We start from the raw sequence: 13,701 nt of genomic DNA, 5'->3' as shown, positions 1-13,701 counted from the left end.
ACCAACAAATTTGAGCACTTCTGTATATAAATATGTCATTATCGCGGAACTATACATAAAATTTGCACCCCCCCCCCCCCCCCCCCCCCCCACACACACACACACACACAGACATACTGTACATCCCCAGTCAATAGTATATCAGAAATACTTACTTTTCATTGTCACCCCAAAATCCAAAAGCTGTAAAAAAAAAAAATGTCAGCAGCCTCAATCGTTCGTCCCTCTAAATGAGTTCACAAATCCAAACATTCTCTTTTATAGAATCTGTACGATGACACGTCACCTGAGTCACCCTCTCCATTCATAGAAGAATGCCCCCGCAATTCTCCTCTCTCCCTCCTCCCTTCCAAACACGGCTATTCACTTTCTTTCTTTGTTTTCCATCATACCGGTTGGGTTCTTTATACTGGTTGGGTTATTTTTACTGGTTGGGTTCTTTATACCAGTTGGATTCTTTATACTGGTTGGGTTCTTCGTACTGCATGGGTTCTTTATACTGATTGGGTTCTTCGTACTGGATGGGTTCTTTATACTGGTTGGGTTCGTTAGTTGGGTTCTGGTTGGGTTCTTTAAACCAGTTGGATTTTTTATACTAGTTGGATTCATTAGTTGGGTTCTTTATACTGGTTGGGTTCTTTACACTGGTTGGGTTCTTTACACTGGTTGTGTTCTTTATACTGGTTGGGTTCATTAGTTGGGTTCTGGTTTGGGTTCTTTATACCAGTTAGGTTCTTTATACTGGTTGTGTTCTTTATACTGGTTGGGTTCATTAGTTTGGTTCTGGTTGGGTTCTTTATACCAGTTAGGTTCTTTATACTGGTTGTGTCCTTAATACTGGTTGTGTTCTTTATACTGGTTGGGTTCTTAAAACTGGTTGGGTTTTACCGATTGGGTTCTCCTATCAGGCTGTTCTATGGAATAATCTTGGGTTTGAATTAGTGATGCAATCAGACACTGGAAGAAAAAAAGATTGTCCCACTCCTTAACTCTGATATGAGTTGCAATGAGGCTCACCTAAAAGAGATGATTCAAAATTAACATTTATCACACATGTTTGATACTGCATTTGAAACAGTTGCTAAGTGGTGATTCATTTTTATCTGAATTTTAAATCGTTCTCCTGCCTCAGTAAAATAATCCCCCAAAATGTCCCCACACTGCACCCCACACACAACCCACCCAACCCTCTCTGTAGCTAGCAAGTACTGTCAGATCTCCCTGCTAGCATTCTGCCTGTTGTTGTTTCATGGATGGACATGAGCGCAAAGAGACTCACACAGAGCAGACAAAGGAGATGAGCGCGCCATGATGTCATCAAAGATCCGCCACTTCCCTCCTGGTGGGAAATCAGGGGGCCCCGAGGGGTGGGGGGTCAAAAAGTGATGTCAGATCACGCCCTGCTTCTTTTGCCATCCCCCCCCCGACCGGCCACCCACTCCTTTACTTTCTTTCCTGTTCATTGATGGAGGCAATGGAATGTGTGGAATTTCAAGAGAGAAAACACGGTAGAATGGCATTAAGAGATTTATTCGACTGATTACCACACAACCCACAACCCCCTGCATGGTTTAACATCCTCTACAGAGAAGACAACAGCAATACACCGATGATGCTGAACCACAAACTAAAATCCTTCAAGAACAATTTAGTACTATTTTAGGAAATACAACTATCAGTGCATAAAGCATTGCATTTATCCAGATACACACTCTTACACATTGAGATGTAAATACATAGCTCACAGGGGGAACACAGAGGCATTATGCCCATTGAGTTTATCCATTTGTACACTGAAAATACAGAAGCTATGGTTCATCTTACGCATGAATCCAAAGATATCCAATTTGGCCATCAATGCCCCCTTTTTAAAAAATCAGGTGCATGACGCCTCTGGATCATTTGAACTCTTTCAGGCGAAGTACACTAGCAGAGGTGATGCCCTTCAGAAAACATCAGGTTAAAATATATAATATCATGTCTTTTGTGACTAAAAATTATACAGTATGATCCGAAGTTAAAGATACAAGATGATCATTTTCCATACGAAAGCTAAAATGAAAAGGTCAAATCTGGAGCTGTTTTGCCATGTGGTTTCAGGTCGCAGCTCTTTCACTTCTTCTGCCAATTCCATTGGGGTTTTCATAAGAGTGAGCTTTACCTGGAGCAGCCCTGGTCATCTGTCAGAGGAAAACATTGTGCATGGACACACACACGAACACATTTATGATTTTTAACTGTACCTTATTCAAATGAATCCTCATACATAACAGTTAGCTTAAATATCGAAAAACTCAAACTTGGTATATTGTTGTTTTGAGTTTCTGTTTGAGGTTTTTCTTCATAGTCACCTGGAGTTGGTCATAATCAGAGCTGGTGCTGGCGATCCTTAGGTTGGTGTATGTGTTGTCCGCTTTCCCTGAGAGGGAGAGCTCTATCTGCTAAAATATTGAGGATAAATCACTTTATGTAAACAGAGGAGTCATATTACCCAACAGAGGTAGCAATACTATATAACATTTAATTACGAAATAGGAGTATTAGCGCTACACGTTTTATACAAAACCCCAGTAAATTTGGTCAAAGACGCAACATGTATAATAGTCATACTGAGAATTGTTCAAGTTTCGACGTGGAATTGAACACATCAAACTCTGAGTATCAAACTGCGTCATCTACTGCCAATGTCTTAAAATTGCTCAGTGGTTGAGGTTGGTTAAACAGAATATTATGAAATGAAAATGTTCCTCTTACTTTCAGTCTTCCGGAGAGACTTAATAGGGAAGGAAAAGGGGGAACTTGGGTTAGAAGAAAGAGGATTGGAACAGTCCTTCAAGAAATCTATTATATAAATCTATTCCTAAACTCGATGGGCATGACTACGTAAACAATGATACCTTTTATATTTGTACACATCCACGGTGACGGTCAGAACATAAAGCAACACCATCACTCCACAGATGATGTAGGGGGCCATCTTGAAAAATTGGTCACCTGAAAACAATCGGAAAAGAACATGTGTTTTTAAAGTTAATTTGTTGTCCATTTGTCTTGAGTGTTATCCACCATGGCACTTTTCAACCAATCAAATGGCACTCTATTTCGTATAGTGCACTATTAGGTCAAACGTAGTGCACTATTCATAAAGTGAACAAAATGACTTACTTTCGAACTCCAGAGGCATGGCCTTTGACCTCTGTGATCCGTTCTGGTTGTGGGCCTCACAGAGGTAGAGCCCGCTGTCCGCCTTGCTGACCAGGAGGACTAGTGTCTGCCCATTGGCCTTCCAGGTCTCCTTCCCACTGATGTCTTTGTACCAGGAGTAGCGCTCTATCGGTGGGTTGGCATCACTCTGGCAGGTCAGGGTCACTGCCCTCCCCTCAGGCACAGGCCCCGTTGGGTTGGACAGGGCTACAGTGTTTTTAGGGGCATCTGGAAGACAAAATCCACACAGTTAATTCAACTTCCTGTGAGGTATACAAGCTCATTTTGATTTGGAATATTAAACACCAATTCCCACGGGGAACGTTCGTCACGTGAGCGTCAACGAGCGTACGAATGATAGAAATATAACGTGTTGAAGTGAATAGAAAAAAATACAAATGATTAGTGTCATTTTGAAGTCTCACTAATGAGCTGGAAGGTTGCCATAGTATTGAGAACAATCTCGAAAGCACTATTGAGAAGATAAACATACAGTGTAAAGTATGAGGATGGGAAGAATCCTTGCACAGGTATGATTTTTTTAAATTATATTTTAACCCCTTTTTCGTGGTATCCAATTGTTAGTAATTACTATCTTGTCTCATCGCTACAACTCCCGTATGGGCTCGGGAGAGACGAAGGTCGGAAGCCATGCGTCCTCCGAAACACAACCCAACCAAGCCGCACTGCTTCTTAACACAGCGCGCCTCCAACCAGGAAGCCAGCCACACCAATGTGAGGAAACACCGTGCACCTGGCAACTTTGGTTAGCGCGCTCTGCGCCCGGCCCGCCACAGGAGTCACTGGTGCGCGATGGGACAAGGATATCCCTACCGGCCAAACACTCCCTAACCCGGACGACGCTAGGCCAGAGTCTCTGGTGGCACAGCTAGCGCTGCGATGCAGTGCCCTAGACCACTGCGCCACCCGGGAGGTCGCACAGGTATGATTAGCTAAATCACTGCCTATTATCTGCTAATTCATGTCTAACCAGTTCGTTTTTTATGCCATGTGCTCATTAATACTGTTTAGCACTTAACAGTTAAATCACTAAACACGTTTAAAAACAGAATATGGAGATTACACTACTGTTTATGGTTGTGGTCATATGGTGGCGGTATGGTCATATGATTATAGTTGTTGTGTTCTCTCACACAGAACATTGAGGGTCAGGTTCCCCTGAGTCGTCTTGGTGGTGCCCCCTGGCTGCAGTGTGTAGTGGGCAGAGCATTTGACCATCAGCCCATGATGCAGGAGGGAGGCGGTAAATGTCAGGGTGGAGGTCATGGTCATGAGCCCATCTATACCCTCCTGTAGCTGGCTCTCAACACTTCCACCCAGCCCAGAGGTCCAGGTCAGGGAGGGCGGCAATGTAGGGCAGGGGGCAGGGGCAGAGCAGCTCAGTCTAGCCCGCTCCCCCTCCATGATGTTGCCCAGAGGGATCAGTTGGGGTCTGGGTGGGGTGTCTGGGTGGATGACGATATGTGGGAGAAAGGGTGATATTGAATCAATAACATGACAGAAAGTGGCCTGAGTATAACTCAATGGCATGCCGCGTGGGGCAACCAGGTTGAAACTAACTTTGCTAACAATATCACTTTTCATGTTGAAATAAATACGGAATTTCTAAATCCTGTTTTTGCTTTGTCATTATGGGGTATTGTATGTAGATTGATGAGGGGAAAAAATATATATAATCAATTTTAGAATAAGGCTGTGATGGGACAAAATGTGGCAAAAGTGAAGGGGTCTGAATACTTTCCTAAGGCACTGTATTTCTTAGGAAAGGTAAAATGCAGTACCTGTATGATTGATATTTACACCTGGTAGAAAGTTATACTTGAGGGGATTTGTTCCAGCACATTCCAGCCTAAAGATATATGTGTCATCATATCCTGCAGAGAAACTGTTGAAAATAGTGGTGCAGTTCTTGTTCAACAGATTTCCCGACATCACTCCCTTGATGATGTTCTTGGCATCCGTTTGGGCTGTGTGGAAAACGATACTTCCCCATTCTGAATGTTTCTTCCAAAGCCCATGGGGTGTGCAGTTGTTCAACGTAGCATCAAACTCTGCAGGGATCTGGAATCTACATGGGACCATTAGGCAGGATCCACCAACAGCCACCAGGCTTTGGGGCGTCCACATACTCCACTGTTGGCAGAGAGCACCTGGAGAACACCGCAACATCAACAAACACTGAACAGCAAAACCTGGACTCAGGGATAGACGTAACATAGTAAACATAAAATCTGGCTGCCTTCATTTAGTATGATATGTTACGAATTACAATTCGTATATAATATATCACGCATTTCAATTTGTATAATATGTTAAGAATTTGCAAAACGTATGATATGTTACGAATTCCACTTTGCTGTGCAAATGTTAGCTACAGTTGGTAGCTATGTGGGGTTAGGGTTAAATTTACGGTTGAAGTTAGGGTTAGGGGTTAGTTTTAAGGGAAGGTTTAGCTAACAGGCTAAGTACTACTGTAAGTAGTTGCAAAGTTGCTATTTCGTTAAAATGCTAAAGTTGTCCCTGATTTGATTAAAAAATTTGAACTTTGGGTTGCTAGATGTTCACGTTTACCCATCCTCCCCGACCAACCCCCCTCCTTCCTTTAGTTTTTTGGCCTTAATAACCTTCTGTCTTATGTAACCATACCAAACGTAACATATCATACTAATTTGAGTGTCACAGATGTACTTTTATTATATTATGTCGAGTCTATGAGGCCAGGCTGAACAGCAAAACAAATTTCTCTGCACACACACAAAGAATTATCAATCTCACACACATTTGTTAAAACGTACAAGCACACATTGCAGAGTTGTTATCAGTAAAATGTCAGTAAAATTGTCAGTAAGTCTAAGTGTGTACAAGTTAAGAGGGACGTACAGTACGCACAATTAGGGAGAAACTGACCTTTCAGCAGAAAAATGGTGGAAGCAATAAACCACAGACCCATCTGTGATGTTGAGGTGCCTTCCACAGTAACGATACACTTCAAATAAACATAGAGACAGAAAAACACTGTGTTCATTGTGTAATGCTTCTGAGATACTCTAAACGTGTCTTTTAGATTGAATTATGAAAAAGTGACTGAGTAATAGAGATCATGGATATTGAGATCACAGATATACCCAAAATGGCACAGGGTGTCCAATCAAAGCAAGAAGCTGTCTTTTCTTTTATGTGCATTGGGAAATAAAGGGAAATCCAAACCCTGTTTGCTTAATGCTGAACCAATGACAAACATCAGAATAAAGAGGATGTTTGCTACAGTTGATGGAACATTAGAACATTTACAATTGGTTGCAACATTCTGTGACAGGACATCTCTGACTTCTCTATTGTAATAAGGCACAACGTGATGACTTGACACAGTCTGCCACCAGATTGCAACATCCCCATGTAGGAGCCACCAAAACTATCAGGGGCCTGAGGCATCCTGCAGATAGCTTTTCTAAAGCTCTGTACACAGCCGTGCAGTACATGCATCAGTAAGACAGCTATTGGTACATTTGAAGAGTGAGATACTCTAACTAATCATAAAGTCATAATTTATTACTAATTACTATTGATTTTGGGCGCATTCGCCTCATTCTGGGTGTGTCTGTTGGCTGAACATAGAGAATACAGGCAGGAAGTGGACACTCTAGGACTCCAGTTGAAGAGGGAAGAGCGTCTAACAACCGAGTAAGGCATGGGCAGTAGTACACACCCCCTATCTATGTGAGCGGAGAGAGGGGATGGAAAAGCGGATGGGAGCGGGAGAGATGGAACATGAGAAAGAGAGAGCGAGAGATCTGATTACTTTTCTCTGGCCACTTCACCCAAGTGACACAATGACTTATGGCTGGCGTTCACATCACTGAGACACACAGACACACTCACACACACTCACACACACACAGGAAAGACAGAGAAGATCGTGAGGATTGTTGGTAAACTAAAGACACACAGCTTAGAACTATGAACCTCCACGCTTTTGTTCAACCTCTGAAGCTCAACATGCTGGACAGCTACTACTGAAGCATCTCAGCTCATAGGTAAGCATCATCAGTATGAATAACAACGACCGTATACAGCGTTTTCTGGCTTTACTTTTCATTTAGATTCTTAAATCACTTTATTTGGATATTTTCAAATGCAGGAGAGAATATTCTCTAGATGTTCTGACTATCTACACTGGCCACTCAAGCTGTCCACGTATGTAGTTGTAGCATGCTGTAGCCTCTTCTGGACAAATGATGAGATTCTGTGGATAGTTAGCTGAATATATACAGATCATCCGTCGGGGACTATATAAAGAAGATACTGTATGTTACTCTTTATCTGTGTCCGTTGCTTTCCATTGCAATATCACCACTTGCCAGCTCAAATTGAGTTGCCAACAAAACGGATAATAATTAGCCACTGATATACATTACTACCGTAGATTAAAATATTGAGTAAAATCTAGGCTAGATATGGACGTTTTTTTTCAGCATTCATTGAATCTTAATTTATCCAGCAACAGTAAGTCATTGAAAACAAAGTTTCTTCTACATTTACGAGCAGGGGCGAACAGCATTTAATCACGCAGGCAAGCATAAATATTGGAGTAACACAAACAGTGCCATAAAATAGGAGGTGTAAGAAAACAATGTAATCTTCATCATGTATACAATGAAGTCCAGAACAATCAGTCATCACTACGACACATTGCCCATGAAGTCACATCTAACGATAAGACATCATTCATTATCTCGACAATAAAGAAATGAAGCAGAAAGGATTTTACTTTGTAAGGTGTATTTACATGAATGAAATACATCCTCAAACTGATAAAGAACAAACAATGAATGTACCCTGTCAATATTGACTTTGACCTAGTGCAGAGCCAGCTTTATGGCAACGCAAGAATTTAGGGGGATTCAAATTGTATTAGCGTCATATCAAAGAAGCCTCTGCTCATGAAGCAACACAAAACCGTACGAGAGGTGGAGTGAGTCCTTGGCTCATTGCACAATAACGCATTCCTAATTGTCTTGCTCCTAGGTAAACCCCATCCCTTATATAGACTGGAAGCTTATTGGTTGCCAGACAACAGGACTATGTTTGTTTTACTGTTGGCTCACTCGTGGGAATATATATACAGTGCATTCGGAAAATATTCAGACCCCTTGGGTTTTTCAATATTTTGTTACATTACAGCCTTATTCTAAAATGGATTAAATAGTTTTTATTTCTCATCAATCTACACAAAATATCTGATAATAACAAGGCAAAAAAACATTTTTTATATATTTTTGCAAATTTATTCAATACAAAAAATTGGCTGGTGACATAAGTCCAGAGTTCCTCTGTGGAGATGGGAGAACTTTCCAGAAGGACAACCATCTCTGCAGCACTACACCAGTCAGGCCTTTATGGTAGAGTGGCCAGACGGAAGCCACTCCTCTGTAAAAGGCACATGACAGCAGCTCGTTTTGTCCTTTTAAAAAGGGTGTCTAAAGGACTCCGACCATGAGAAACAAGACTCACTGGTCTGATGAAACCAAGAGTGAACTCTTTGGCCTGAATGCCAAGCCTCACATCTGGAGGAAACCAGGCACCGCTCATCACCTGGCCAATAATATCCCTACGGTGAAGCATGGTGGTGACAGCATCATACTGTGGGGATGTTTTTCACAGGTTAACCAAATTAATCAATTTTAGAATAAGGCTGTAACCTCTTCTGCAGATGTACTATCTCACCACCAGAGGGTGTTGCAGCACCCCTACTTCTCGCAGCTATGACACAGAGACTGGTCAAATGAGTCATAAGCCAAAAACATTTTATGATTCCTGTCTATGCATGCCTCTGGAAAGGAAATGGAGATACTGTATGCAAAGAGGATCAGGATGGCAATCATGTTCTTACACGTTCCTTGTTGGACTGATATGTTTTAGGGGGATTGCAGAGAGTATGTCAATATCCGATTAATTGTATATTATGTGGGTATGCACCACAGGTGGTTGGGGGCACCCTAATTGGGGCTCGTGGTAATGGCTGGAGTGGAATCGGTGGAATGGTGTCAAATACAAAGTGGAATGAGTGGAATGGTGTCAAATACATGAAACAGGTGTTTGATACCATTCCATTTAGTCCATTCCAGCCATTATTATGAGCCGTCCTCCCCTCAGCAGCCTCCTGTGGTGTGCACTTTGGGAAAAAGTTCAAAAAAGGGTTAAACTGTGGGTAGTTCACAGTCCCAGACCCCCGCCACATACTCACAAAAATACACACACATGCATTCCCAGTCACACACACAGAATGAAAGACACAGACATAGGAATGGACTGTCATGAATAGATTACATCATGCCTGATACACAACATCCCATCTGAAGATTCAGAATACTTCCTAAACAGCAAAATATATATAATTTGAATCTTAAAGTCAAGAATTTATAGAGTCATGTTCATTTGTGACTATGAGTCTTCCTAATATTAAAATCTCTTAAGGATCCGCCCCTTTTTTAAAAGTTTTCGTCTAAAATGACATACCCAAATCTAACTGCCTGTAGCTCAGGCCCTGAAGCCAGGATACGCATATTCTTGGTACCATTTGAAAGGAAACACTTTGAAGATTGTGTAAATGTGAATATAACACAATGGAACATGGAATGTAGGAGAATATAACACAATATATCTGGTAAAATATACATCCGGTTTGACATCCGGTTTGGAGCGAGCGGTCGCATTTGCATTCGCTCTGCAGGTAGTATAACTTTTCATTACATTTCATTACATTTCATTATAGTACAACGGTTTAATTTGTTTAATTTGTCTAACCTTAGCAATTTCTTCTTAGCTAGCTACTTAGCCGTCTGTGTATAAAAGATAATTGCGTAATTATCGTATTCCGTCGTCTATCGTAGTCCACACTGCTATCTGCCCAGCAGCTAGCAAACGTCCACCGTCTACCGAATAGTAGTATAACTTTTCATTACATTTCATTATAGTACAACGGTCTGATTTTCATTTTCACTACAGTACAACGGTTTGATTTGTTTGATCTTAGCTAGCTACATAGCCGTCTTTGCATCAAACATAATTGTGTAGTTATTGAGGTTCGCCAGCCAGCTATTTTCGCCCTAACGTAACGCAACGTAGCCAACACTGCTAGCTAGCCAGCTTGCCACCGAATAGCAGCATTGTAGAAACGAGTGCATTACAACGGAACGACTTGATCAGTGTAGTGTTGGCTGACTACACAGTTGTCTTTGCTATCTTTGATTTGTACTTGTTCGATCTTAGCTAGCTACTTAGCTGGCTACATAGCCGTCTTTGTATCGGTGACAATTGTGTAGTTATCAAGGTTCGCTGAGGTTCGCTAGCCAGGTATTCTCGCCCTAACGTAACGTAACGTAGTCAACCCTGCTAGCTAGCCAGCTAGCCACCGATTAGCAGCACTGTAGAAACGATTACATTACAACGGAACGACTTGACTTGTGTAGTGTTAGCTAGCTACATAGTTTTCTTTGCTATCTTTGTATCTAAGATAATTGTGTAGCTTTGAGTAATTATCGGTTAGCTAGCCAGCTATTTTTCGCCTGCCGCGCTGCCGTCCTCCTACCTAGCCAACACTGCTAGCTAGCCAACTTCTACCGAATAGCAGCACTGTAGAAACTTACATTACAACGGAACGACTTGATTAGCGTAGTGTTAGCTAGTTGTCTTTGCTGTCCTTGTATCCATGATAACTGTGTAGTTTAGAGAAACTTAGTGAAATTGTCGAGGTTACCTAGCCAGCTTCACTTTCAACAACGTAGCCACTGCTAGCCAGGCTACTTCACCAGCCAGCAGTACTATATCATTTTAGTCAATAAGATCTTGTATTTTATTTTTATTTTTTTGCAACGTAAGCTTAACTTTCTGAACATTCGAGACGTGTAGCCCACTTGTCATTCTAATCTCCTTTGCATTAGCGTAGCCTCTTCTGTAGCCTGTCAACCATGTGTCTGTCTATCCCTGTTCTCTCCTCTCTGCACAGACCATACAAACGCTTCACACCGCGTGGCCGCGCCCACCCTAACCTGGTGGTCCCAGCCCGCACGACCCACGTGGAGTTCCAAGTCTCCGGTAGCCTCTGGAACTGCCGATCTGCGGCCAACAAGGCAGAGCTCATCTCAGCCTATGCGTCCCTCCAGTCCCTCGACTTCCTGGCACTGACGGAAACATGGCTCACCACAGATAACACTGCTACTCCTACTGCTCTCTCTTCGTCTGCCCACGTGTTCTCGCACACCCCGAGACCTTCTGGTCAGCGGGGTGGTGGCACCGGGATCCTCATCTCTCCCAAGTGGTCATTCTCTCTTTCTCCCCTTACCCATCTGTCTATCGCCTCCTTTGAATTCCATGCTGTCACAGTTACCAGCCCTTTCAAGCTTAACATCCTTATCATTTATCGCCCTCCAGGTTCCCTTGGAGAGTTCATCAATGAGCTTGATGCCTTGATAAGCTCCTTTCCTGAGGACGGCTCACCTCTCACAGTTCTGGGTGACTTTAACCTCCCCATGTCTACCTTTGACTCATTCCTCTCTGCCTCCTTCTTTCCACTCCTCTCCTCTTTTGACCTCACCCTCTCACCTTCCCCCCCTACTCACAAGGCAGGCAATACGCTTGACCTCATCTTTACTAGATGCTGTTCTTCCACTAACCTCATTGCAACTCCCCTCCAAGTCTCCGACCACTACCTTGTATCCTTTTCCCTCTCGCTCTCATCCAACACTTCCCACACTGCCCCTACTCGGATGGTATCGCGCCGTCCCAACCTCCGCTCTCTCTCCCCCGCTACTCTCTCCTCTTCCATCCTATCATCTCTTCCCTCTGCCCAAACCTTCTCCAACCTATCTCCTGATTCTGCCTCCTCAACCCTCCTCTCCTCCCTTTCTGCATCCTTTGACTCTCTATGTCCCCTATCCTCCAGGCCGGCTCGGTCCTCCCCTCCCGCTCCGTGGCTCGACGACTCATTGCGAGCTCACAGAACAGGGCTCCGGGCAGCCGAGCGGAAATGGAGGAAAACTCGCCTCCCTGCGGACCTGGCATCCTTTCACTCCCTCCTCTCTACATTTTCCTCTTCTGTCTCTGCTGCTAAAGCCACTTTCTACCACTCTAAATTCCAAGCATCTGCCTCTAACCCTAGGAAGCTCTTTGCCACCTTCTCCTCCCTCCTGAATCCTCCTCCCCCTCCCCCCCCCCTCCTCCCTCTCTGCAGACGACTTCGTCAACCATTTTGAAAAGAAGGTCGACGACATCCGATCCTCGTTTGCTAAGTCAAACGACACCGCTGGTTCTGCTCACACTGCCCAACCCTGTGCTTTGACCTCTTTCTCCCCTCTCTCTCCAGATGAAATCTCGCGTCTTGTGACGGCCGGCCGCCCAACAACCTGCCCGCTTGACCCTATCCCCTCCTCTCTTCTCCAGACCATTTCCGGAGACCTTCTACCTTACCTCACCTCGCTCATCAACTCATCCTTGACCGCTGGCTACGTCCCTTCCGTCTTCAAGAGAGCGAGAGTTGCACCCCTTCTGAAAAAACCTACACTCGATCCCTCCGATGTCAACAACTACAGACCAGTATCCCTTCTTTCTTTTCTCTCCAAAACTCTTGAACGTGCCGTCCTTGGCCAGCTCTCCTGCTATCTCTCTCAGAATGACCTTCTTGATCCAAATCAGTCAGGTTTCAAGACTAGTCACTCAACTGAGACTGCTCTTCTCTGTATCACGGAGGCGCTCCGCACTGCTAAAGCTAACTCTCTCTCCTCTGCTCTCATCCTTCTAGACCTATCGGCTGCCTTCGATACTGTGAACCATCAGATCCTCCTCTCCACCCTCTCCGAGTTGGGCATCTCCGGCGCGGCCCACGCTTGGATTGCGTCCTACCTGACAGGTCGCTCCTACCAGGTGGCGTGGCGAGAATCTGTCTCCTCACCACGCGCTCTCACCACTGGTGTCCCCCAGGGCTCTGTTCTAGGCCCTCTCCTATTCTCGCTATACACCAAGTCACTTGGCTCTGTCATAACCTCACATGGTCTCTCCTATCATTGCTATGCAGACGACACACAATTAATCTTCTCCTTTCCCCCTTCTGATGACCAGGTGGCGAATCGCATCTCTGCATGTCTGGCAGACATATCAGTGTGGATGACGGATCACCACCTCAAGCTGAACCTCGGCAAGACGGAGCTGCTCTTCCTCCCGGGGAAGGACTGTCCGTTCCATGATCTCGCCATCACGGTTGACAACTCCATTGTGTCCTCCTCCCAGAGCGCTAAGAACCTTGGCGTGATCCTGGACAACACCCTGTCGTTCTCCACCAACATCAAGGCGGTGGCCCGTTCCTGTAGGTTCATGCTCTACAACATCCGCAGAGTACGACCCTGCCTCACACAGGAAGCGGCGCAGGTCCTAATCCAGGCACTTGTCATCTCCCGTCTGGATTACTGCAACTCGCTGTTGGCT

The 13,701-nt window shown here is 44.1% G+C and overlaps 1 protein-coding gene across 1 annotated transcript; it reads right to left on the bottom strand.

Annotated features, from left to right (window-relative positions):
• Positions 1 to 1,514: 1,514 nt before the first annotated feature.
• LOC129819672 (myelin-associated glycoprotein-like) lies at positions 1,515 to 6,295 on the bottom strand. The gene is made up of 8 exons (XM_055876146.1): positions 6,133 to 6,295; positions 5,007 to 5,375; positions 4,359 to 4,670; positions 3,166 to 3,432; positions 2,898 to 2,994; positions 2,755 to 2,773; positions 2,352 to 2,441; positions 1,515 to 2,180 (listed from the first exon to the last, which is right to left on the bottom strand). Exons 1-8 carry the CDS (start codon positions 6,248 to 6,250, stop codon positions 2,097 to 2,099), a joined length of 1,356 nt encoding a protein of 451 aa, XP_055732121.1. The 5' UTR covers positions 6,251 to 6,295; the 3' UTR covers positions 1,515 to 2,096.
• Positions 6,296 to 13,701: the final 7,406 nt, after the last annotated feature.

Source organism: Salvelinus fontinalis, chromosome 22, assembly GCF_029448725.1.
Source record: "Salvelinus fontinalis isolate EN_2023a chromosome 22, ASM2944872v1, whole genome shotgun sequence".
Lineage (NCBI taxonomy): Eukaryota > Metazoa > Chordata > Actinopteri > Salmoniformes > Salmonidae > Salvelinus > Salvelinus fontinalis.
This window is presented reverse-complemented; position numbering and strand designations above follow the sequence as displayed.